General features: G+C 37.2%; 1 protein-coding gene across 2 annotated transcripts in view; it reads right to left on the reverse strand.

The window, feature by feature from the left end:
- PLD1 (phospholipase D1, phosphatidylcholine-specific) overlaps positions 1–26,344 on the reverse strand; it is a 168,775-nt gene that overhangs the window by 1,621 nt on the left and 140,810 nt on the right. For both annotated transcript variants that reach the window (XM_006861841.1, XM_006861840.1), the window contains 3 exons: positions 18,377–18,511; positions 7,306–7,459; positions 1,877–1,994 (listed from right to left, as the gene is read on the reverse strand). In XM_006861841.1, coding sequence (XP_006861903.1) covers positions 1,877–1,994; positions 7,306–7,459; positions 18,377–18,511 — 407 coding nt within the window. The remainder of the gene's footprint in view (positions 1–1,876; positions 1,995–7,305; positions 7,460–18,376; positions 18,512–26,344) is intronic.

Here is a 26,344-nt window from a genome sequence, read left to right on the forward strand (position 1 = left end):
AGACAGACAGACAGACAGACAGACAACAGTTTGAATCACAAGGTCAGTGGTTCAAGCTTACCAGCCACTCCTCAGAAATCCTATTCAGGGTCACTGTGGGATGGAACTGACTCAACGGCATTTAACAACAACATATACACACATATATCTATATTTCTTTAACTTCTTATTTTGAAGAATGTCTATGTTTTATGTTACTTAGAGTTATCAACTTTTGTTGATTTGAAAATGACTTTCTGACATCATAACACTTCAGCCCTGAGTACATACTTCTTCATTCAGCATGTATTTCCTAACAATAAGAACATGTTTTTACATAACTACATTACCATGATGACACCTATAAAATTTCGTTTCATAATCTCATTGAGAATGAGGTCCATATTCAAATTCATCCTACCAAAACCCAAACCAAACTTACTGCAGTTGAGTCAATGTCTACTTATAAATTGGGTAATAAACAGAGTAAAACTGTCCCATCAGGTTTCCAATGCTGTAATCTTTATGGAAGCAGACTTTTTCCTTTTGAACAACTGGTGGGTTCCAAATGTTGAGCTTATAATTAGTAGCCAAGTGCTTAACCACTATGCCAACAAGGCTTCTTAGATTTATCATGCTGTCTCTAAAATGACTTTTATAGCCATCTCTCTTCCCAGTTGAGGAGTCAGTCAAAACTAAGCATTACATGTGTAAAATTACATTTTAATGAACTCCATGTCCAGAACCTATTTGATCATGGCCTTAAATAGACAATGTAGATAGTTATCATGGTTCATAAATAATTATGACATTCCCAATTGGAAGAGACCCTGAAGGTCATGAAGAGGAACACATTTTTACCCAATCTGATAGATGCTCAACAAATCTAACTTGAATATTGTCCATGATGAAAAGTTGATGACTTCCTGAGATAACCTGTTCAACTGTTGGACAACTCAACCTTATACTTTGAAATATATATATAGCAACCAATGGGTAAAACTTATCAAGAGATGTACTTGGACTCTGTAACAAATGAAGCTGGTTTTAAAACATCCTCTAAAATTAGAGCTGCCCAACAAAGGAAGTGTCTCATTATTAATAAGCTTCATTATAAGATGATACCATCGGTTTTGCAGTATGGGCTAAATACACTGTATTGTTGTAAAGTGCTGCTGAGTCAGGTCTGACTCATAGCAACTCTGTATAGGGTTTCCAAGGAGCAGCTGGTGGATCTCTATTGCCAACCTTGTGGTTAGCAGTCCACTTCTTATTCTACAGTGCCACACCAGGAGTCAACTATTCTTTATCATTATAAATGAGGAAATATTCCTCCATTTTATTGGAGAGAAAAGGAAGGCTCAAAATGTCAACTCTGATATAACTGGATGAGTAGGATTTGGACCTAGGTCTCTCTCACTTTTCAATCCCACCTGCCTTTCTTCCCATTATGTTATGTTCCAATTCTGGGTACCATGTGCTAGGGATGTGCATAATGAGATTCCTGCAACAGATGAGACACAAAGTTCAAACCGAACTTGTAGTCCAGTGCTTTAGCCCACATTGCCACACCAGACTCCTTAGAAGGTCCCTTTTGGGGAGTGTGATGGCTCCATACAATGGGACTTCTAACCACAGGTCATCTATTCTAGCCCACCAGCTGCTCTGTGGGAGAAAGATGAGGATTTTTTTCTTTGCTCCTGCAATGACTTAAAGGCGCAGAGTCAAAAGTACTTAACAACAACAACAGAGACCCTGCTAAACCATAACCCATGATGATTTTTGACTCTTCCTTTTCAGTGTAAACAAACATTATACTAATATAATGTAGAAACAACGATATACATTTAGTGATGATATTCAACAGAAAAAAGAGGGAAATAAACATGAAATTCACCTTATCGTAAATTGTAGCATTTCGAGCTGCTGTTGAAACCCAAATCTCCTTGAAGAATTTGTCACTCACTGGGTCCTCAATGTCTTCACTTGGGTCAGAAAGATAGCCAAGGACAAGCCTGAAATACACATACCCTCCAAATTGAGTAACTGAGAAAATACAGTTTTCTAAAGATACTGTTTCTAAGGATAATGTAATTGAGGTATTGAACCATAGAAGTCAAATTTTTATTGATACACACACACACACACACACACATATATATATATAGTTACATTTTTATTATATATATTTCTATGTTGCTTGAATGTTTTAACTACTGGATGTATAGAAAGACCTTCATTTTGTTTTGAGGGTGTTATTGAAATTTACATAAGATGTTTAAAGTCCTGGAGAATGAGATTAGTATATCAAATGTGGTGCCAGCCAATGTACCAAGCAAGTCCTTTGCAGAGATTAACACACCATAAAGAAGCAACTAATATTATCTTAATTATAAAGATAAAAAAACTAACGCACAGAGAGGTTAAATAACTAGATTAAGGTGATGCAACTAGTAAGTGGTAAAACTGGAACTCCAACCAGGATGATCTGTTACTTAAACCTGTCTTTTAACCATCAGCTGCTCCTCAGAGACTCTATGCAAGGTCACTAGGATTCAGAACAGACTCAATGCCACATAACAACAACAAGGTGTGAGAGATGATGATGACTTAGATGTGGGTGGTAGCAGTGGAAATGAAGGTAGAGCCAACAGACCTTAGCAATAAATTGGGCTAATATATGAGAAAAAGTAAGGCATCAAGGATGGCTTAAAAGGTTTTGGCTTGAACAACTAGAAAAATGCAATTTTCATTAACTGAGTGGGAGAATTTCATGGGTAATGTCAGTTTATGGGGAGGAAAATCAGGAATTCAATTTTGAATGAGTTGAGACATCTATTGAACATCCAAGTGGCAAACTTGAGTAGGCAGTTTAATCTGGAGTTTGGGAGAGAAGATTGCCTGAAAGTATAATTTGAGAATTGTCTTTACATATATAGGAGTACTGGTGTGATGCTGTGGGTTGATGTGCCAGACTGCAAAGTTGTTTGAACCACAAGTTCGGCAGTCTAAGCTCACCAGGTGTTCCTTGGAAACCCTATACTGGGTTGCTATGTGTCAGAACCGCCTCAGTGGCACTTAACAACAACCACAGCAACATATGAACCCTGCATGGAATCCTGGTGTAGAGCTGTGGGTTAATCCACTGGACTGCAAAGTCATTTGAACCACAAGGCCAGCAGTTCAAGCTCACCAGCTGCTCCTTGGAAACCCTATACAGGGTAGTTATGGGTCGGAACCAACTCGACAGCACTTAACAACAACATATGAAGCCTTAGAATATAAAGTCCATATGATTTTTAATGAGTTTGGTGAAGGAATGAGTACAGACAACAGAAGAGGTCTTGTATGCCCCACAATAAGTGAGAGAAGAATGAATCTCAAAAAGATTGAGTAGAAGCCACCAATGAGCCTGGAGAAACCAAGAGGATGTGGTACCCTGGAACACAGGAAGAAGCATATCAAGGATAACTGTGTCAGATATGAACTTGACAGGCTGGGTAAAGTGAGAAATGAAAATTGACCAGGTAACCATGCGAAAGCTGTTAAACTAGTGCCTTCTTTCTATTTAAATAGACATGGATTTACATCATTCTTTTTAATGGCGGCAGTTTTTCATAATGTGAAATGTAACCAATTATTTTGTTATATTTAAATAACCGATTATTTTTTTAGGGCTTTGGGTGGTTTCCAATTTTTCATTAGTAGGAACAGTGCTACAGTAAACATTAATTCATTACATATAGTATTTTGTTAATATTTATGATTATTGCATTAGGACAGATTTTAGGATTAAAATTCCTGGGTCAAGGAAAGTGCAAACTGTTATCTCCAAAAACAGAATGTACCAATGCACCTCCAGAAAAAGCTCAGTCATCTCATTTTAGTTTTAATCTGCATTGGTTTTCATTCTATAAAAACTGTTTAAAATAAATGTATCTGGTACAATGGCCACATTAGGATAGCATTTAATAAACTCAAAATCTTACTTCAAATAATGCCTCCTGACAAGATAGGAATAGCTTTTTAAAAAGAGAGATATAGGGCATGTTGCATGCACAGAGATACTGGATACTCGCTGAGATTCAAAGCAAAATTTTATTGTTTCAGATTTGAAGGTCAAGTTATGGCAGTAAGTCAAATATAATAATAACTTGAATTTGGATCAGGTTCTAACTAGCTGAAAACTGAGAGGAAAAAAAAAGTATTTCTGTAACTAACTGTGCTTTCAAGGGAGAACAAAAGAAAAGGCAAAGTGCTCATCAAGTTATTAGTTATTAGCTTGTTTGTAGAAAAATTAAGTAAGATCATATTTAGCAATAAATTTTATTCTGTCAGTATTTTAATTATAAGAAATTTATGCTAAAATACATAGTGAAAATTAAAAGCAAAGTACTTTGGGTTTTGTTTTGAGAAACCATGATTTGGGAGAAAATTGTCTTGGTTTTATGTTGAAATGTATAATGCAGTTATTATTTAATTGTTTCATACCACAGGAAGTAGGACAATAAGGAAACTGTAAATGATTGTTTTTGTCTATCATTTTAAATGATTCTGAGCTCTACTTGTGTGGATAATGGTTTCTGTAGAGTGATGGCTACATCTGTAAAGTTTGGATAATTTTCTAGGACTTAATGAACTGTTTGGCATATAGTTGTGACATTCAGCGCAGTACTCTGATGGTTGATTCTGTCTCTATTTAGAATTGATTTCACATTGAAATGTTTCTTATTTCTATTTTAAAACAGTCCAGATGGAAAATAGATTGAAGATGTTTTTTTTTTTTTTTCTGTTGTTTTGTTTTTTAGTGAGAAAATGGTTGTGCTTTAGGTCACAATATTTATCTTTGGGAATATTCCCTAAAAAAAAAAAAAGACAAAAATTAACACAATTTTTTGTGTTTGTCATTAGGGCAAAGTGAAAATAATTATTCAAGAACAACTACCTCTTTAAGATGGTTTGAAAATTGCCAGGAAAAATAAGGCACCAAGGAATAAAGTTAGAATGAAATTTGTAGAACTCAAAAAAAAAGAAAAGAAAAACCATAAGCCAGAATGATGTCCTAAAGAAAAACAATAACAAAAAACTCTAAAATTTTACTGAACAATAAAGAAATTGAGTAAGTTGAAGCCTACACACACCTTGTTCTTCAACAGGGTGATTCAACATTATAGATCCCAATTTTAAATATGATTTTATAAATCTACTGTAATCCCAATTTTAAAAAAAATTTAAAGGATATGAGCGAACTTAAGTAATTCTAAAGTTTATATGTGGTGCTGTGGGTTAATGCGCCAGACTACAAAGCCATTTGAACTGCAAGGTTGGCAGTTCAAGCTCACCAGCTGCTCCTTGGAAACTCTATACAGGGTCACTATGGGTCAGAACCGACTTGATGCCACTTAACACACTTAACAACAAAGTTTATATAGAAAAAAATGAACATTTAAAGAAGAGCTAAAATTATTCTGCAAAAGAAAACTAATTTGAGGAAATAACGTGGCAAGAAGCAGCTATTCCAAATATTAAGGTGCGCAGTTGCAATAATCACAGTAGTATCACACTGGTATGCAAACAAAGAGAATTTAAATAGATTATAATAAAAAGATAGAAGTCTGTTCTAATATATATGAGAACCTAGAGCTATGAAGGAGCATTATAGATTGCATAGGCGAAGACTGCATACATCAGAGTCTACTTGTGGTGGGCAGGTTGAGGGGAGAGTTAGGGTTCTAAGTCATTTCTTATGTAAATGTAAAAAGTAAACTCAAGTAAGCATTACAAGAAAATACAACTCATTGCTTGATTTTGAGCTGTAGAAGCTAATATATATAAATTAAAGAAGGGGACAAAATGCAAAGGAAAAACTGATAGGATTGATTAAAAAGAATTTAATAACTTTCCCCAACTACTCTAAATATGACAAAAGACAATTGACTAAAAAGGTTTAGAACAGATATGACAAAGAGACCCTGTATAGGGTTTCCAACGAGCTGTTGGTGAACTTGAACCACCAACCTTGTGGGTAACAGTCCAGTATTTATCCTACAGTGCCACACCAGGATTAGCAGGGCACTAAATTTAAACATCCTTCTATTAAACAAAACAAAACAAATGAACATTAGCAGTTAATTGAAATAACAATGGTTTCAAAAACATTCTTATTGGCAAATTAATGTGTACCAAAGGCAAGAAATAAAGCAATAAAAGTTTCTAGAAGGTACTGACATTCAGATTCTGAGGGACGGCTGGCTTTGAATTGGTAGCTATTTTGGTTTTCTGAAGTGCCCAGTTGGGACTGTTTGGTCTGAGGAAGATGACTTCCAGCCTTTGCAAGGAGTGCAGCGCTCATTATGCATCTTTCTGTAAGTGAGCTAGTTTCCAAACTTGGGTATCCACACAAGAAGGGTACATTTCTGCAATGCTTTTCTGTGCAGTGCCCAACTAGTTTAAAGCAGCAACCCTAACTCCACGTAAGAGACTGGCTGTGTCTCACCTTAGAGGTCTCACTGAAATCACAACCTGGGAAAAAACAGGGTGGCTGGAGTGTTCTTCAACTGGTGTGTCTGGAGCGTGAAGGACCAGTGAGAGGAGATAATATGTTGATGACAAGGATTTACTGTAGGTGAGAGAAGTCATTGGAGTGATTTCTGTGATCTGAGTTAGGGTCTAGAAGGATCTGTGCTGTAGGGAATAGATGGCAGAGGCTGGTAGTTCTGGCACAGGTGGTTAAAGCCCCACCCTAGAAAGCTCACAAAAAACCTTTATTGAATGAAGGGCTCATTTAGGGTCATAGAACCGTTTCTTCCTAGCGCAATGTTCCTTATGTTTGACCACAGATTCGTTTAGAACTCATATCTGGAGTTCCTTTAAACCTGACAACCAGAGTTTTCTTCACATGAATTTTATACCAGTCTGGTATGTTCTTTTAATGATTTTTTATCATTTTCCTGGATTACTGAGACTATTTGATTTTTTAATAGACTCCCCTTTTAAAAACTTAAATAGGTACTAGATGGTTTGACCTGACCTAGTCCTCCTAAATCAATTTATGGATTTAAAATGCTAGGTTTTAAAAAAATTTGTTATATTATACCTTAAAGTAGTAACAACTCTTCAAATTAAAAGAAAAATTACTTTGTGTATTACAAAAAAATCATTTCACATAGTACTGTAGTACACATATTGAGAAATGTATTATTGGAAATGCTGTTTTAGCTCAAGAAGAACCAGGAAATGAAATGTGGGCTAAAGGTACAAGGTGGAGGCTGGGGTTTACAGTCTTGTGAGCACCTATGTTAGGAAATACATCGTGGTAGGGCCCACCTAAAACACTGCAGCCGAAGTCCTCGGGCAAACTGGCCAGCTTGGTACTCTTCTCCATCCATTACCGAGGGGACGGTCTCTGTGTCCTGCACAATGACAGCCATTTCACTGTCACGCTTTCCCAGCATGCTTCGGTCATTGATATTGGCAGAACCTACAAGGAGAAACAGTGAAACTTAGAAAACTTCCCATGTAGCAGACCCTGGTGGTTGCACTCCCCACTCCACTCTTTCTTGTTAATGAAACTCTGATTCTGTACATGCTGAATTGGAACCTACTCGATGACATTTACCAACAACAACATCATCAAGAGAAGACAGGTTTTTAGGCAAACACAATCTTCCTTAACCCTGGGATGCCTTGATTAGTCAAAGACAGTCACAGTAACTTTATTCTTTTGCCAGTTTGATGGAAATCTAGCCAGTGAAGCAGGAATGAAAATCTGTTGAGGACTTCTGAGAAAGATTTTTCCTCCTTCATTTAGAAGGACACAAGAAAAGGAATGCTGCCTCTTTTCAGTCTATGGCTATTTTGACTTGTGAGCGTGGATAAGGACAGAATTCTCAGAGTTGCTGCAACCCACTAAGGAGCCCAATAAACAACTTCATTTAGATGGAGAAAAGATTGAAGTTGGCAAGGATTTCATGTTACTTGGATCTACAATCAATGCCAATCGAAACAGCTGTCATGAGTTCAAATGATATATTGCATTGAGCAAATCTGCTGCAAAGGACTTCTTTGAAGTGGGGAAGAGCAAAGGTCACCTGACCCAAACCATGGCATTTTCAATCACCTCATATTCATGTGAAAGGTGGAAGTGAATAATGAAGGCCAGAGAACAACTTTATTTGAATTATGGTGTTGGCAAAGAATACTGAAAGTACCAAGGACTGCCAGAAGAACAAATAGATCTGTTTTGGAAGAAGTACAGTCAGAATGCTCACTAGAAGTATGGATGTCGAGACTTCATCACACGTAATTTGGACAGTTTCTCAGGAGGGACCAATCCCTAGAAGACATCATGCTTGAAAAAGTGAAAAAGCGGAAGATGTCCACAAGATGGACTGATATAGTGGTTGCAACAACAGGCTGAAATATAACAATTGTAATGATAGCACAGGACCAGACGGTGCTTTGCTCTATTTTCCATAGGGTCACTATGATTCAGAACCAGCTTGAAGGCACCTAATAACAATAAGGACTTCTAGTGGCACAGTGGTGAAATGTTCGATTGTTAACTGAAAAGTTGGTTTGAACCTATCAGTTGCTCCATGAGAGAATGATGTGTCAGTCAACATACATAAAGATTAGAGTTTGGATTCTGGTGTGGCACTGTGGGTTAATACGTTGGACTGCAACGCTGTTTGCACTACAAGGTCAGGGGTTCAAGCTCACCAGCTGCTTCTTGAAAACTCTATACAGAGTCACTATGGGTCAGAACCGACTTGACCGCACTTAACAACAACAACAACAACCTTATGGCATAGTTCAACTCTGTCCTATAGGGACACTAGGAGTCAGAATCCACTGGACCTCAATAGATTTGATTTATTTTTTGCTTAAAAAAATTTTTTTTTTTTTTTTATTGTTGTTAGAGCACAGATAAGCCAAGGATGGCAGAGAGCAATGAACAAAACCTCTGGGTCTTTAAGTTACTGAATTAGAAAACCTTGGGACTTCCCTACTGTCTGTTACATGAGATAATACAATTTGTTTATTGTTTCACACATTTCCATCTAAGTTTTCTTTCTTGTGGTTCAGAGGATTCAAATTGACATATTCATCGTGTACTTAAAAAAAGGAAAAAGCTTACTAGCTCAAAACAGAGATGGCTTTGCTTTTAAAGACTCAAATTCTGTAGACGTTAACTTATAATCATACAATTATGCATAGCTAACCCAAGAGAACCTTCATAACAAAGTCTGATCTTAAATATGGATTATCATTGGTAGCTTTGGATTTTCCATTCTCTTGCCTCACTTGTGTGGTATGCCAGCAGCTTCTGTGTCAACTTCCCTCCATTCTATTTTTAAATCTAATGAGCTGAGAATGTTGACTTTCACATATGAAGGGCACATATATTAATTAGTTCAACCTGTGTTTTCTGCAGTCCTCTGCTGTGTATTCAGAACTCCCCTGATGTTTCTGCATGAATCACCTGAATCCTTGAGGTGTCCTACAAACTACAGAAGGGGTCAGACAGACTCTTTCTTTTCAGTGTTCCTTTTGCCCTAGTTCACCTTCAACTGTTTCTGAAGACACGCAGCAGATGGGTCAGGCTGAAGAGGGGCATCAGTTGGTCTCTGTGACTGTGACAACTAGAGGTGAACAGCAATAGAAGCTCTGTCATGAGCCCAAATGGCAAAGTTTTGTGCCTAAAGTAAAACTGAACCTTCTAAGAGAGACTACTGACATTTGCCACAATACTGCCATAGTTAGGATACAAATCAACACAGACTATGGATGTAAATGTTGCCTCTGGTGGCCCTGGGTGACAGAATCCAGCCCTCAGCAGACATTTGGGAGTGCTATTGGTATGCTGTAAAAACCCATAAAGCACTGTTTTATTAGAAACAAATCACTCTTAATACATAAATTTATATTTTGATTACAGAATAAAATTTGCAGTCAGATCTTTTGGGCCCAGCATTATTTGAGCACCACTGGCTTTCTCAGATTTAATTTAGTCTTTTAAACAATGGAGATAATAATGTGAAATGTAGGGTTGTTGCAGGTATTAGGTAAGGTTATGTGAAGGCATTACTGATCTACAAACTGCTCCACAAATGTTAATTAGCATTGACATCCTTAGAAGACAGTTGTTAACTTAATAATTTGCAAACGTGACAATAGGAATGGGTAGTTTGCAAGGAAGTTAGCATTTGTCTGGAAGAAGCCTCCTCTCTGAGATTACAATAATGAGACAAAAAAAAAACAAACAACCTTTTTATTTATCTCATTATTGTAATAATGACAATAAACATCTTTTCATGTGTTTATTGGTCATGTCTGTGTTCTCTGGTGAAATTCCTATAAAAGTCTTTTGCCCATTTTTCTTTGGATGCTTGTCTTTTCGTATTGATTTATAATGCTTCTTTATGAGTTTTGGATATTAAGTGTATTACAAATATCTTCTTTCAGTTTTTGATTTATCTTTTTATTCTCTTTATGGTGCCTTTTGGAGTTCTGGTGTGACACTATAGGATAAACACTGGACAGCAAGGTAGATTTGAACTCACCAGCTGTTCTATGGAAACTCTATACAGGGTCACTATAAGTCAGAACCAACTTGATGGCACTTAACAACAATAACAACAATGGTACCTTTTGGGAGTCCTGTGGTGCTGTAGGATAAACACTGAACTGCTAAGCACATGGTTGGTGGTATGAGTCTATCTGTCTTTCACTGGGAGAAAGATGAGTTGGAACTGACTCAATGGACTTAACAACAGCAACATGGTGCCTTTTAATGAGCAAAGTTCTGAATCTTAATACAGTTTGGCTTATAAATCTTTTCCTTTTAGGTTTGTGTGTCCTAAGAAATTGTTAATCTCTCTCTGATAGAAGGAATAATGGACCCTAAAGATGCCTACATTCCTGGAACCTCTGAATATGTCAGGTTACACCAGAAGGGGATATAAGGTTGCCTGTGGAATTAAGGTTGCTGATCAGTTGACTTTGAACTAGGGAGAATATCTTGAATTTTTCAGTGAGCCCTATGTCATCTAAGGACCCTTAACAGTGGGAGGCAGTCAGAGGTGGATGTGATTACAGAAGAATGTGTTGAGGATTTAGAGACATGTATTGTTGCTGGTTTTGAAGGCCACAGTCTAAGGAATGTGGGCAGTCTCTACAAGCTAGAAAAGATAAGGAAATGGATTCTTTCCTAACCATTGCAACAGAGTCAATTCCAACTCACAGTGATCCTGTAGGACGAAGCAGAACCTCCCTATTGCATTTTCACAACTGTAAATCTTTATGGAAGCAGCCTGCCACATCTTTCTCCCACAGAGCAGCTGGGGAGTTTTTAGTCAGCAGCTGAGCACTTAACCACAGTAACATCAGAGCTCTGTGGATTATCCCTTAGAACTTCAAATAGAAATAAAGCCAGACCAATGCACTGATTTTAATTCAGGGAAGTCTGTTGGACTTTGAACCTACAGAACTATAAGAAAATAAGATATTAAGTTTGCTGTGGATCTCACCAGGTGAACTACACAGGAGGCAAACTGAGTACATCTATGGAAAGAGACAGTAAAGAAACTCAATATGAACAGTAAGATGAGGCCAGGGGCTAACTACAGAACATATCATCAGTTGCTTATAGGCAAATTCAAATTAAAGCTGAAGTAAATTTTAAAAAACCCATGAGAGCTAAAATATGAACTTGAGTATATCTCGCCTGAATTTAGAGACCATCTCAAGTACAGATTTGATGCACTGAACACTAATGACTAAAGACCAGATGAACTCTGGGTTGACATCAATGACACCATAGAGGAAGAAAGCAAAAGGTCAAAAAATAGGAATGCAAAAAAAAAAGATAAACATGAATGCCAGAAGAAACTCTAAAACTTGCTTTTGAATGTGGAGTAGCAAAAGTGAACTGTAGAAAAGATGACGTAGAAGAGCTGAACAGAAGATTTCCAAGGCTGGATGGAAAAACAAAGTAAAATACTTTAATTAAATGTGCATAGGTCTAGAGTTAGAAAACCAAAAAAGATGTCAAGATGAAAGAACTGAAGAAAAAAAAATTCAAGTCTCTAGTTGAAATATTGAATTCTATGTTAAAAAGCTGCACTGTAGGATAAACATTGGACCACTAACTGCAAGGTTGGTGGTTCAAACCCATTAGCTGCTCCTTGAAAACCCTATACAGGATCACTATGACTTGGTATGAGACTCAATGGCACTTAACAATGTTAAAGAGCAAAGATGTTTTGAAAGGTGGGCCTGACCCAAGTTATGGTATTTTCAACAACCACATATGAATGTGAAAGTTGGACAATAAATAAGGAAGACCAAATAATTGATGTCTTTGGATTATGGTGTTGATGAAGAATATGGAAATTATCATAGATTGCTAGATGAACAAATTTGTCGTGGAAGCAGTCAGAATGCTCCTTAGAAGTGAAAATGGTAATACTTAGTCTCAGATATTTTAGACAGATGATTGGAAGGGACAAGTGCCTGGAAAAGGATATCATGCTTGGTGTCATGGATCGAATTGTGCCCCCCCAAAATATGTGTCAATGTGGCTAGACAATGATTGGTTCTCAGTTGTTTGATGATGTCCCCATGATGTGATCTCATGTGATAAATCTATAAAAGGATTAAGGGTGGGATGTTGTTGTTATCAAGTAAGTTCTAACTAATAGTGACCTGTATAGGGGTTTCAAGGAGCAGCTGGTGGGTTTGAACCACTGACCTTGTGGTTCAAACAGACTTTGAGGTACAGTTTTTACCCTACAGCACCACACCAGGATTGCAATTATTCCCCATGAACATGGAATTCAGAGTAAGTATGGGTCATAAGATTGGAATTTGTTGTTGTTGTTAAGTGCCATTGAGTTGGTTCTGACCTATAGTGACCCTGTGTAGGGTTTCTGAGAAGTAGCTGGTGAGCTTGAACCACTGACTTTGCAGTTCAAGTTCACCTGTTGCAGCTATTTTTTAATTATTTTAAACAAAATCTTACTTGCATGCAATATTATTGACATTGTCTGATGAGTTCCACATTCTGTTGGGTCACCTGTCTTCAGAATGGGCACAAATAATTGATGTCTTCCTATCAGTTGGCCGGGTATCTATCATGCAAATTTCTAGGCCTAGATGAGTGAGTGCCTCCAGTGCTATATCAGATTGTTAAAAGAATTCAATTTTTGGTCCCATCTATTCCTGGAGCCTTGTTCTTTGTCAATGCCTTCAGAGTACCTTGGACTTTGTTCTTCAATATCATTGGCTCCTGGTCATTTGTTACCTCTTGAAATAATTAAACATTGTAGCATAGTGCTTACGAATTGGGCTGCTAACCTCAGGGTCAGCAGTTCAAAACTACCAGCTGTTCCGTAGGAGAAAAATGAGGCGTTCTGCTCCTGTAAAGATTTGAAACCCTGTACAGGGTCGCTATGAGTCTGAACTCGATTTCTTTTTGATACAGTGACTCTGTGTATTCCTTCCATCTTATACTGATGCTTTTTGCATCATTCAATGCTTTGCCCATAGAATTCTTTAACATGGTAATTTGAGGCTTAATTTTTTCTTCAGTTCCATCACATGTCTATCAGTTTTCTGTAGTGGTAGTTTGCCTGTTGCTGTAATTCTGGAAGCTATGCCACAGGTATTTTAAATACCAGCAGACCCACCGGTGGTGTACAGGTTTCAGATAATCTTCCTGATTAATAACAGTCTAGGAAGAAGGAGACACAGACTAATTCCAAATATTAAGTCTCTGAAAGCCTTATGTATAGCAGTGGAACACTGTCAGCACCAGAATATTGAATACTGAAACATGATGAAGAGCACCAGAATATGATCAGATACAGTTCTGGAAAATGAGCTCCTCAGATTGGAAGGCACTCAAAATATGACTGGGGAAGAGCTGCCTCCTTAAAGTAGAGTTGACTGTGTGGATGCAAATGGAGTAGAGTCCTTGGAACCTTTATTTGCTGATGGAGCACAACTCAAAATGAGGAGAATCAGTTATGTTGTTGTTGTTGTTATGTGCCGTGGAGTCAGATCTGACTCATAGCGACCCTGTACAGGGTTTCTGAGGCTGTAAATCTTTATGGGAGCAGAAAGACTCATCTTTCTCTCATGGAACAGCTGGTAGTTTAGAACTGCTGACCGTGAGACTAGCAGCCTGATTCATAACCACTACGCTACCAGAGCTCCTTAGAAAGAGTTATAAAAACCCATTAATAATTGGTCCATGGACTGTATGAAGTATGAAACTAGGAATATTGAAAGGTGTCAAAAATGAAATGAAACACATAAACATCTATATTCTTGGTATTAGTGACCTGAAATGGAACTTTTATCTTACAAAGAGGTAAAAAGAGAGAGCCATGAGCAGATAGAGGGACCTAGTTCTTTGGACCTGGAGTTCCTGCTCTGTGAAGTTCCTAGATCTGGGGAATAGTTGACGTCAAGACATATGATCTCCAAGGAATGCTGTGCCTACAGATGCTGAATGAGACAAAAACATTTCCTTAAGCCAGTACTCTGAATTCAAACTGCTAGTCTCGTAAATTGTCAGAGAATAAACTTCTGATTGTTAAAGCCATTCACTTGTGGCATTTCTGTTATAACAGCACTGGATAACTAAGACTCTTGGGAAAGTTCTGGGTCAGCAAAAAAAGAAGACCCTTAAAATTGACACAGTGACTGCAACAATGGGCTCAAACGTAATAATTGTGAGGGTGGTGCAAGACTGAGCAGTGTTTAGTTCTGTTGTGCTTAGGGTTGCTATGAATTGGAATGGACTAAATAGCACCTCACACCAAAAATGGGTATAAAATTGAGTGATGCAGAAAGTATCAAAAGAAGATGGAAGGAATACACAGTTACCAGAATGTATACAGAAAAGAAATGGGTGATATTCAGACATTCAGGAGGTAGCATATGATCAAGAACCAATGGAATGGAAAGAAGTCCAGCTGTACTGAAGGCATTGGCAGCAAAGCAAGACTTCAGGAATTGACAGACAGTCAACTGAAATATTTCAACAAACAGATATAGTGCTAGAATGGCTCACTTTTCTTTACCAAAAAATATGGAAGACACCTATCGGGCCAACAAATTGGAAGAGATCCACATTTGTTCCCATCTCTAAGAAAGGTGACCCAACAAAATGCAGAAATTGTCAAACAATGTCATTAATATCACACATATGTAAAATTTTTCTGAAGATAATTAAAAATGGTTGTAGAAGTACATTGACAGAAAACTGCCCCAAATTCTATCTGGATTCAGAAGAGGATGTGGACAAAAGGATACCATTGTTAATTTCTTGGCTGAAAGCAGAGAATACCAGAAAATTTCCATTGTTAAGATAAACTGAATAAATCTGTGGACTAGGCCACAGATTTCATGACACTTAGAGCCACCCGGGATAACAGATAATTAAAGCTATACACAAAAGAGATTTTCAATGTAATAAAAGAAATACTTCCTGTTAGGAAAATGTGAGTATAAATAAGAACTTGTATTTTTTCTGTTAATTATTAAATTACTCTGGCATAAATTTATCATTTTAGAAAAATTAATCACAGGTTACTTTACCCTCCATTCAACTAAGTCTTTAAATATCTTGTTAAAGACTTTTGTTGTTGTTGTTAAGTGCCACCAAGTTGGTTATGAACCACAGCAACCCTGTATAGGGTTCTGAGGAACGGATGGTGAGCTTGAACTGCTGACCTTGCAGTCCAGAGCATTAACCTGCAGTACCACACTTTAAGTACTTGTTCATCTCCTGTAAGTACTCATTTATCGCCTATAAATTATTTTCAACCTAACTTCTCAAACTCTTCTCTAAGAATTTGAAACATTTATCTCCGTGCTATAAGGCCAGCAGTTCGAAACTACCAGCTGTTCCGTGGGAGAAAGATGAGGCTTTCTGCTCCCATAAAGATTTACAGCCTCAGAAACCCTATACGGGGTCCCTATGGGTCGGAACCGACTTGAAGGCACTTAACAACAACAACAATAAAGTCAAACAGCGCAGGTGTGCTGGAACAGCAACAACAAACCCACTTGTAAAGTTTCCACTGAGATAAAGAAAGCAAAACAAAACACAAAAGCACCTTTGGATTTTTCTGTGAATTTTTTTCTCTTCTTTAAATCAAAGTGACCTTGGGGAAGGAGGTAACAAAACAATCAGCCTCTAAAAGCTAGCAAATTTGACCTCTTCACACTCCTAACGCCACATTTCCAGTTTCAGAACAGAGGATAAAACGTGTGTGCAAAATTGATCAAACACTGCTGGCTCAAATAAAATGTAGCTTATAGGGGTTCACAGACCTTTATAGAAAACAATTCAATTAAAAAACTCAACAAACGTATTTCACTGTAAGCTCTGTTATTGAAAACTACATTGCATTTATACGTAGCAAGCAGGCTGAAAGTCAAAAAGACCTTTAAGAGGAAAATAGCTACATCTGTCCATTTTTACTTTAAGAGTTCTGAAAATCTTACTGAAGAGATCAAATGAAGTTTACTTGGCTTTACGTGTTTGTTTTTCTGTGTAAGCAAACATTAATATATTTCTATTCCTCTACCATGGTCAAAGTTAATATAAAAATATTCTGAGGTTTGACTTCTGAAAGCAAGGCAGAATAACTTGAGGGTAGTAAAACACACTTGTATTTTGGGGCAGGAGAGACATGTGTAATCCCCTAAAAAGCTTCAGTCCCCAAGATACCAAAGACACCAAAATATTTTCCTTGAGTGCCCTGTGCAAGTACTAAAAATATGTATCTCATTACCATGGTCTATACGTTATTGGCACAAGTTTCAGAACTACTCCTTGCTTTTCAAATCCTATTGCAGTTATGACAATATCATTACTCCTAGTTGTGAATTTTTTTTTCCTAATGGAGAATAGAGATTGTAAAGGAATATTTACTACTAAAAGACTTTCAAAACATCCAGGATGTTTCTTAAATAACAGGGAAATACCTCATTATAACTGAGAAACTATTTTATTTAAATCTGATGAGCAGTATTTCCAGTTCGTATCCTATCTCTATAAACCTTATCCCTCCATAAACATTCATTTATCTAGTTGATCATTATTTTTCTGTTTCTCATTCTGGCCTTTTGATGTTAGTCTGACATAGTAAGACAAAACAATTCAATGATGGAAAACGAAGCTTTCTATGTGTGTAAAAGGAGGAAACTAAACTTCATCCCTCTTGCCATGTTGGTCTTATCTGGGTATAATGCACAAGTAACTCTCTTGAATCTGCCAATGGGGATAAGACATTGGAGAAACCTACTGTGCATCCTTTATAAGAAAAGACTGCAGGCTTCAGTATTACATCACTGAATTAATTACATCATTAATACACAGTTTCTACCTGACCAATGGGAGCATAGTGGCACTGTAAGATAAAGCACCAAACTAGGTCAGTGGTTCCAGCCCACTAGCTGCTCTGTGGGAGAAAGATGAGACTTTCTGCTCCCACCTCAGAAACCCTATGCAAGGTCACTATGAGTCAGAACTGATTTGAAGGTACTTAACAATAACAACCTGACCCATACACACATCAACAAAGATGGCCTAGTCTACAGCCTAATTATAGCACTCAAAACGTTGTTGTTGTTGTTGTTAAGTGCCATTGAGTCGATTCTGACCCATAGCGACCCTGTATAGGGTTTCCGAAAAGTGACTAGTGAGCTTGAACTGCTGGTGTTGCGGTTCAAACTTTGCAGTCCAATGTATTAACTCCACAGAAGCACATGGGGACCCCACCCAAAACATAGACACTAGGGAAAATTTGTATTCATAGAGGCAGCTCTGCATTAACATCCTTCTGATTCTGACTTTTGCATAATTTCAGATCTGTGGTAATGGTTATGTCAATGAAGCATAAACACATACAAATTACCATCAGATATTCATTTCTGATGCAATTTCTGTCCTTTTCAACCTCAAAATCTAGGTACTCGAAATTCAGAATAAAAAAAGGGAATACTAAGGAAAAGTAGGCAGAATATTGGACTTGTGTTTTAAGCTGCTACCACTGGATATTATAATATTGCACAAAGGCCATTTAATTGCTCAGTGCCTCAATTTCTTGATAAGTAAAAACAAGGGTTGAAAACAATGTAAGAGAAAATGACTGCTTTAGGAAAGCTTCAGATACTGTGATGTTGTTGTTGTTATGTGCCATCGAGTCGGTTCCGACCCATAGCGACCCTGTATAGGGTTTCCGAGGGTGTAAATCTTTACGGGAGTAGAAAGCCTCATCTTTCTCCCGCAGAGCAGCTCCCTTTATCTACTAAGGAAGCTTGGCAAGAATATAAAAAACAGTTTTACATGGGGTAAAATGTTAAGCTATCTACTTACCAATAATAACAGTGTTGTCATCAGCAATTAGCAACTTGCTGTGGACATAGATAAGCTCAGTGACTAGGTTTCCTTCAAGCTCTGCATGTGTTCGAAGGCCACAGAATGATATGTAATTTATCCACTGATTGCCAACTGTAAATTAAAAAAGATTGCTCTAATTAATACAACCAAGCTCAATCAAGGTCCATTAAGTTTAATTCTGCTAAACAAATATGCTATTTAAATAGGTTCTTTAGAATAGATTGTAGATAATATATATATCTATAATTCCAGAATTCTCTCTGGATCTGTTTTTGCTGTCTGAAGAGTTTTACCTTGTTAATCTGGATGAATACACATATTTCTATACGCATCAAAATGTTTACTGTCTTAATCCATTAAATACATTCAAATATGAGTATTTTATTTCAGTGATTTGGCAAGTCATTACTACAGAGTGATGATTTAAGCTAAGTTACAGTAGATAACTCAAGATTTTGATTTAACCACTACATTTATCTTAGTTGACACCTGCTACTGTTTAAATTCAATGCAAGATGTGTGCCAAGAGCACCTGATGCACACATGTTTTGGAGCATATTCAGCCCAAAACAGTAGTTACAATGTACAGACTGATTAAATAAAAATATTGGAAATTTAGAACTTGTAATCCTCCCCCATCATTAAAATAAGGAAATGAAGTAATCCTCACTACATTTGACTTTGGTGAATTTTCTTCAGAGGCAGTGGCACTAGGTTTGTACTTTGAAACACTTCCCTCTCATCATCTGATAGCTAGAGGCACATCCATATGAAGCAACCAATAACAATTACTCTTGCATGAGAGTGTCAGTCACAGGATTTTATGGTCCCTCTCCCACAAAGCAGTACTCCTGGAAAAGAAACCTCTGATACTGAGAAGAAATTGAGTGGAAATAAGCCATCTCACACTTTAATAGAAAGAGAATATAAATCTTTATTCCTCCCATTAAAAAAAAGGAAGCATACTAATAGTTTAATTTACCGAAGTTTCCATTTATTACTAATGTTTTCTATTACTGCTGGTGTCATCCAGTGCTACTATTAAGTCTGAAGATCTGGGAAAGAAATTCATTCATAGGTATATAGAGAGATTCCTCCAATAACAGATTGCCTTTCCCTAGATATATGGGAGATCTTGGAGCTGTGCTTGACAAAAGGTGAAGTGGTAGTTATGTGCAGTATAGTCAGTTCCAATTCATAGTGACCCTGTACAGGGTTTCTGAGGCTGTAAATCTTTACGGGAGCAGAAAGCCTCATCTTTCTCTCATGGAACAGCTGGTAGTTTCGAACTGCTGACCTTGCAGTTTGCAATCCGATTTGTAACCACTATGCTACCAGAAGTGTTTGTTGTTGTTGTTGTTAGGTGTCATCGAGTCGGTACCAACTCATAGTGACCCTATGCACAGCAGAATGAAACACTGTTTGATCCTAGGCCAACCTCACTACTGTTGGCCACGTTTGAGTCCACTGATGCTGCCACTTGGCCAATCCATCTTATTGGGGTTCTTCCTCTTTTTCTCTGACTCTCCACCTTACCAAACATGATATCCTTCTCCAGTGGACTGGTCTCTCCTAACAATATGTCTGAAGTATGAGAGACAAAATTTGGCCACCTTGGTCTCCAAGGAGCTCTCTGGCTGCACTTCTTCCAAAACGGATATATTGGTTTTTGGCAGCCAAGGTACTTTCAATATTCTCCTCCAACACTGTAACTCAAAAGCATCAATTCTTCTACGGTCTTCCTTATTCACTCTCCAGCTTTCACATGAATATGAGGTTACTGAAAATACCATGGCTTGGGTCAGGTGCACCTTAGTCCTCAGGCTGACATCTTTGCTCTTCAACACTTTAATAAGGTCTTGTGCAGCAGATTTGCCTAATGCAATACATAGAAAATGAAGGATACTTTCTTAACGTGCTTAAAAGTAATGAATTTTTGTTGTTAGTTGTTATCAAGTCGATTCCTCTTGGCAACAGCATGTGTGCAAAGTAGAACTTCCCCATAAGGTTGTCAAAGATGTGATCTTTCAGAAGCTGACTTCTAGGCCTTACTTCCTTGGTGCCTCTTGGTGGGTTTGAACTACCAACCTTTTGGTTAATAGTCAAAGCTTAGCCATTTGCACCACTCAACGACTCCTCTTGCATGAATTGCATATATTTTAAAAACAAAAAAAATGAGAAAAACTCCTAAAATAGAATAGAAACAGAAAGAAATGGACCTAATTATATGTAATTAATGTTGTTGTTAAGTGCCACTGAGTTGGTTCTGACTCATAGTAACACACTACAGGGTTTCCATGAACTGGTAGGTAGGTTTGAACTGATGACCTTCTGGTTAGCAGTCCAGTGCTTATCCTACACCAGACTCCATGTAATTAATAACATAATCCAAATAACTTTTGAACTCAGACTTTTGAGTATATATTCTTATGTTAAAGAAAATAAACCCTGTAAACAAATACTTAACTCTAGTGAGTTAGTGAGTAGGCTTCCTTTTTTTTTTTTTACAGTGGTTTGTAATAGCAAAAAATATTTTGTAGTGAAAATACACATAATAAAACATATACCAACTCAACAATTTGCTCATGTGGAATTCAGTGATATTGATTACATTCTTCAAGTTTTACAACCATTCTCACTGTCTTTATCCAAACCACTCCAGCAGCATTAATATAAACACAGTGCCCCTAAGCAAAAGCTCCCTCTCTCCCCTTCCTTCCCACTCTTGGTAACCAGGATCAAACTTTGGTTTCTGTATATTTACTTATTTTATAGAGGTGGGATTACACAGTATTTATTATTTTGCAAGTATCCTATTTCTTTGGGCTAGCAATTCGGAGGCTACTTTTTTTTTTATATTCTAGGATTGAAGAGTCCTGGTGTGGCACTGCTGGATAGGCAATGAACAAATCACAAAGTCGTTGGTTCAAACCTACCGGTTGCTCCTCTGAAGCACTATATGGGGTTGTTATGAGTTGGAACTGACTTGAGGGCATTTAAGAATAGGATTGAGAAAATTATATATATTGTGGATAATGGGAGCCACCTTTTTTACTGTGAGAGAAATGAGTTATAAATAGAAAGAGAATTATAATTGGAGACATCAGTATGGAAACAGATTAATGGATGGGATAGACGGATGGATGGACAAATGGCAATGTTTGTATATACAAAGAATCTAAGACAGGAACAATGAGCTTGCCTAGCACCCAGATCTTGGTTTCTAAAACAACCTAGGCCCATTGATGAGATAACTGACTCTAGGGTTAGTGTGGGAAATGTACAAGTCCTGGTGTGGTGCTGTAGGATAAACAATAGACTGCTAACCTCGAGGTCAGTGGTTCAAACCCACTAGCCATTCTGTGGAAACCCTATACAGGGTGACTCATAAGTCAGAAACCCTATACAAGGTGACTCATAAGTCAGAAACCCTATACAAGGTGACTCATAAGTCAGAAACCCTATACAGGGTGACTCATAAGTCAGAAACCCTATACAGGGTGACTCATAAGTCAGAACCAATGAGACGACACTAACAACAATAACAGAGTTAATGTGGGAAATGTACAAGATGAATCTGAAAAAACTTGTGTAATAAAAGTAAGGAGACTGATGGGACATTTCAAAGGACACATGAGCTAACTTGAGGCCCTCACATGACCATAAAAATGATAACTAATTGGACAAAACAAGATTCTACGAGCACATACTGATATAAATAAATGAGGAAGAAGGAAATTGTTTCCTTACAGTAGAATCCCAATCAATAAACTTAGAAAAAATAATAAATGTCGCAGAGATGATGGAATTAGAAAATCAACATTTGGCAACAATCCAGTCTCTTCCCATAGAATGCTTATTAATTACAAAGGGAAAAACAGTAACTTTATAGTGGCAAAACCTGGCAGCTACTACTTTACCAAATGATCAACGTGAAAACAACCAGCTTATATGTTGCCATGTGAGCACAAATAACTTCTCTGATATTTCTATTGAGAATGCATAATCTGAATCGAAGCATGAGAAAAAACAGACAAACTCAAATTGAAATAAATTCTTCAAAGTCCCAAAATATCAACATCATGAAATTTCTCCTACTTGAAAAAAACAAAAGAACTGTTAAAGACACTAAGTCAAAAAGTACTGCTATAAAAATCATAGAAACTTTTATGAAACAAAAAACATTAAAATGCAAAGTTAACTTTTTCGATATTCTCCATCTAGGTCTATACACTTCTGAAAGAGTGCTTCCATCTCTCTGTTGCCATAAATATTTATAGCCTTGGAAACCTATACAGGGTCACTAACAACAACAACAGCATGAGTCGGAATGGACTGGCCATCAACTACAACAACCCTTCCCTGAAGAATTCGGCACTCTTCCATATTAAAACGATAGTTTGGACATCCTCTTAGGGACTCAAATTGTGATCTTTGAGTTTTGAGGCAAAAAAGGGGTCTGAAGGGGCAAGATCAGGACTTTAGAATGGATGGGGTAAGATTTCTAAGGACATTCTCATAGGACAGCCCTTGCTATCCTTGAAGAATGAACAGGAGCATTGTAGTGATAGATAAAAATGTTGTGGCACAACTTTCCTAGCCTGTTGCTCATCAATGCAGCTTTCCGTTTTCTTAAAGCTCCTTCAGAATAAGCTTCCATTATTGCCCTTTGCCCTTTCATAAAATCTATCAAGATTACTACTTTGGGATTTTTAAAAAAACGCTTGGAAAACTTTCTGATCTGACTTCTCTGCCTGGAATTTAACTGGTCCAACAGATCCCCTCAGAAGCAACTGTTTTGATTGGATTTCTTTTTAGAAGGCACCCTAATGAAATATGACAAGAAAATGTGTCTGCAGCCATTTGTGATCACAGAAACAAGCTTAGATGTTTTGTTGGAGTAAACCTGGCCATGTATGAGCTGGATCCTTAGTAGCAACACTGTTTGACTCACCCTTATAAAAAGATATGACAACTAAATGCAAGAAATGATTTTGGATTGAATCTTGTCCCCCAGCCCCTGGAGAAACCTCCCCCTCTATTTTGCCATAAGGATATTTTTAAGAAAACAATAATATTTCAGAGATGTCTGTAGGCTGGTGGTGTGAAGTCACTTCCAATTCCTAGTGACCATGTATAGGATTTCTGAGGCTGTAAATCTTTACCGGGGCAAAAAGTCTCTTCTTTCTCTAGTGGGGCAGCTGGTAGATTAGAACTGCTGACCTTGCTGTTTGCAGCCCAACTCATAGCTCACCACACCACAGATAATAATAGACTTAGATCAATGTTAGTTTCATCCATTTTGATAATCAAACTATAGTTGATTAAGGAATATCCTTGTTCTTTTTGATTCTTTTGGAAACACACACACTTAAGTAATTAGAGATAAATCATAATTATGAATTCTTCTCACACAGTTTAGGAAAAAAAGTGAAAACAAGTAAGGTAAAATGTTGAGTATCAGAGTGAAGGATGTATGGTAGCTGCTAGAAGTTCTTTCATAAGTTATTTCAAAATAAAAACTTGAAATTAGTGATATTTACTGTTAGCATAGTGAAGGTTTAAGACATGCAATACTTCATACTTTTCAAAGGTACAGATTTGTGCCATTACAGTGCGAGTCTGGAACATGTCAACAATGTATCAATAAACTAGAAAGTGTGCTCCCCTCACAGCCCACAATCCATACCAGTTCCCTCTCAGCCTTGTCTATGCACTAACTCTTTACACGTGATAACAAACAAAAAAACCTCAACTGAATTTATTTATAAAAACATGCTGTGAGAAGAAAGCTAACCATTAGCACCAGTAATAGAACTTAAAAGAATGATGATGGTTCCTAGATAGAAAGTGAACGTTTCAGATGACTTAAAGTGTAGCCTATCAAATGTAATGGGGCACTCAGTTCAGTGTGAATGAATCCATCAAGTACTGTGGAGAGGAGAAAATGTACACTTGTTCCCATAAATACTTGACTTTTTAAGACAACTGGCTCAACAAAGAAGAAAAACAAGGTTGATGACTTTGAATCAGGCTGTGTTCACTCATGGTGTGAGGATATACTGAGTAAACAAATGTCTTTTGAAAAAAAATGATGAGAAAGTGTTGTTGTTGTTAAGTGCCATCAAGTCGGTTCCACCTCATAGAGACCCTGTACAGGGTTTCCGAGGAGCAGCTGGTGAGTTTGAACCACCTTGAGGTTCAAATGATCTTGTGGTCCAGTGCTTATCATACAGCACCACACCAGGACTCCAGCAAGTATTAATGTCAGTATATATTGACATGAAGCAACCGAAGGAGAAGGTATCAGAGAGACTTCCAAATTATGTCACGGAGGTTGTTTTCATTACCAAATGCTGTCAAACAAACAATACCACATGTTGGTAGCTTTAAGGAACAGAAATGTGTTTTCTCACAGTTCTGGAGGTTAAAAATCCAAAATCAGGGTCCTAGTCATGTTGTTTTTTCGGTGGGCCTCTTTCCCAGTTTCTGCTGTCTATTGATGATCGTAGTATTCATATGCTTGTGGATGAGCCTTCCATCTTCTTTGTATGTATGTATGTGTGTCTGTGTCTATTCTACTCTATTTAGAAGCGATCACTCAGAAGTGATAAGGTTTAGGACCCAACCTATTCAGACATGACCTCATAACATAACAAAAGATCACTCTTATTTCTAAACAGGGTCATATTCATAGGTATAAGACTTTGGACTTCCACAATATGGGGGGACACAATCAATCTATTACAGAGGTATTTGAGAGCCTGGAGTTCCATGTAGGTTTCTGGGATATATCTGTTAAAGATGTTGGCATATGTGTACATCACAAAAACAGAATCCAATACACAACACTTCATATTTATAAAGAAATTTTATGAAAGGGGTTTGAGAGTTGTGACAAACTTTGGTTGCATTAAAACTTGGTATATGTACCTTTCTAATCTTGATTGAGTACCTTTGGCCCCTGTGTTAAATTATACTAAATTGGCAGTTAAAATGCTATAATTCACAAAAATTATTAAAAATTTAAAGACTTTAGAATAAACATTAAATCCCTGAAGACTGGAATATCAGGTAATTATGCAGTAATAGCTGCTGGGTTTCTTTCCAAGAATTCTAACATATTCATAGAAACAGTTTGTTACTTCTAAATAATTGAAACAGGAGCATGACTGTGGTTCTCTATCCAATTAGAGATTAGCTGGTACATGTATTTAAACCCACCATACATCTCCAAAAACAAAACCAACAATACAACATTGTACCTCAGAAAGGGGCATTATGTCATTAATCTGTTCTCTCCATCGTTAGAGTATGAAGATTTTCCCCACTGAGATGCCTGATTTTGACTTCTACTCAGGCACTCAGAAACCTTTTTACAAGAGGGCTTAAGGGTGAAATTACTTCTTGTATAAAAATCCAATTTTCATCATTGAATAGGCATAGGCAGGACAAGGTCCCAGAGTCAAAGCAAAAGCTTTATAATAAGTCCAAAATATTTCTATTGTTGAGAAACTGAATTTGATTTGATTTGACATTTTATTATTTTATGACCTCACCTTTGCATTTATACAAGTCAACTGCCAACACTGATTAGCATTCCTGATTCTGTTGTATCACTCTATCTTTTATAGACTTACTCATTCACTGTCATCTTCATTTTAAAACATTAGAAAATGGAGACAGGGATTGCGCTCTGGTAAATCTCTTTTCTGGATAGAATTAGATACAACTTTCAGCAACATTTGTTATTTGGGATGTTGCATGTCTTATGCCTCAAACTCTTCATAAAGTTTTTTTAGATTGGGTTACCACCAGTGAAAATTGTGTAGCTGTAGGATAAGCACTCGACCTCAAGGTCAGTTTGAACTGCAAGATTGGTGGTTCAAACTCACCAGTCACTCCTTGGAAACTCTATATAGGGTTGCTATCAGTTGGAACCAA

This window comes from Chrysochloris asiatica, unplaced genomic scaffold, assembly GCF_000296735.1.
Source record: "Chrysochloris asiatica unplaced genomic scaffold, ChrAsi1.0 scaffold00043, whole genome shotgun sequence".
Lineage (NCBI taxonomy): Eukaryota > Metazoa > Chordata > Mammalia > Afrosoricida > Chrysochloridae > Chrysochloris > Chrysochloris asiatica.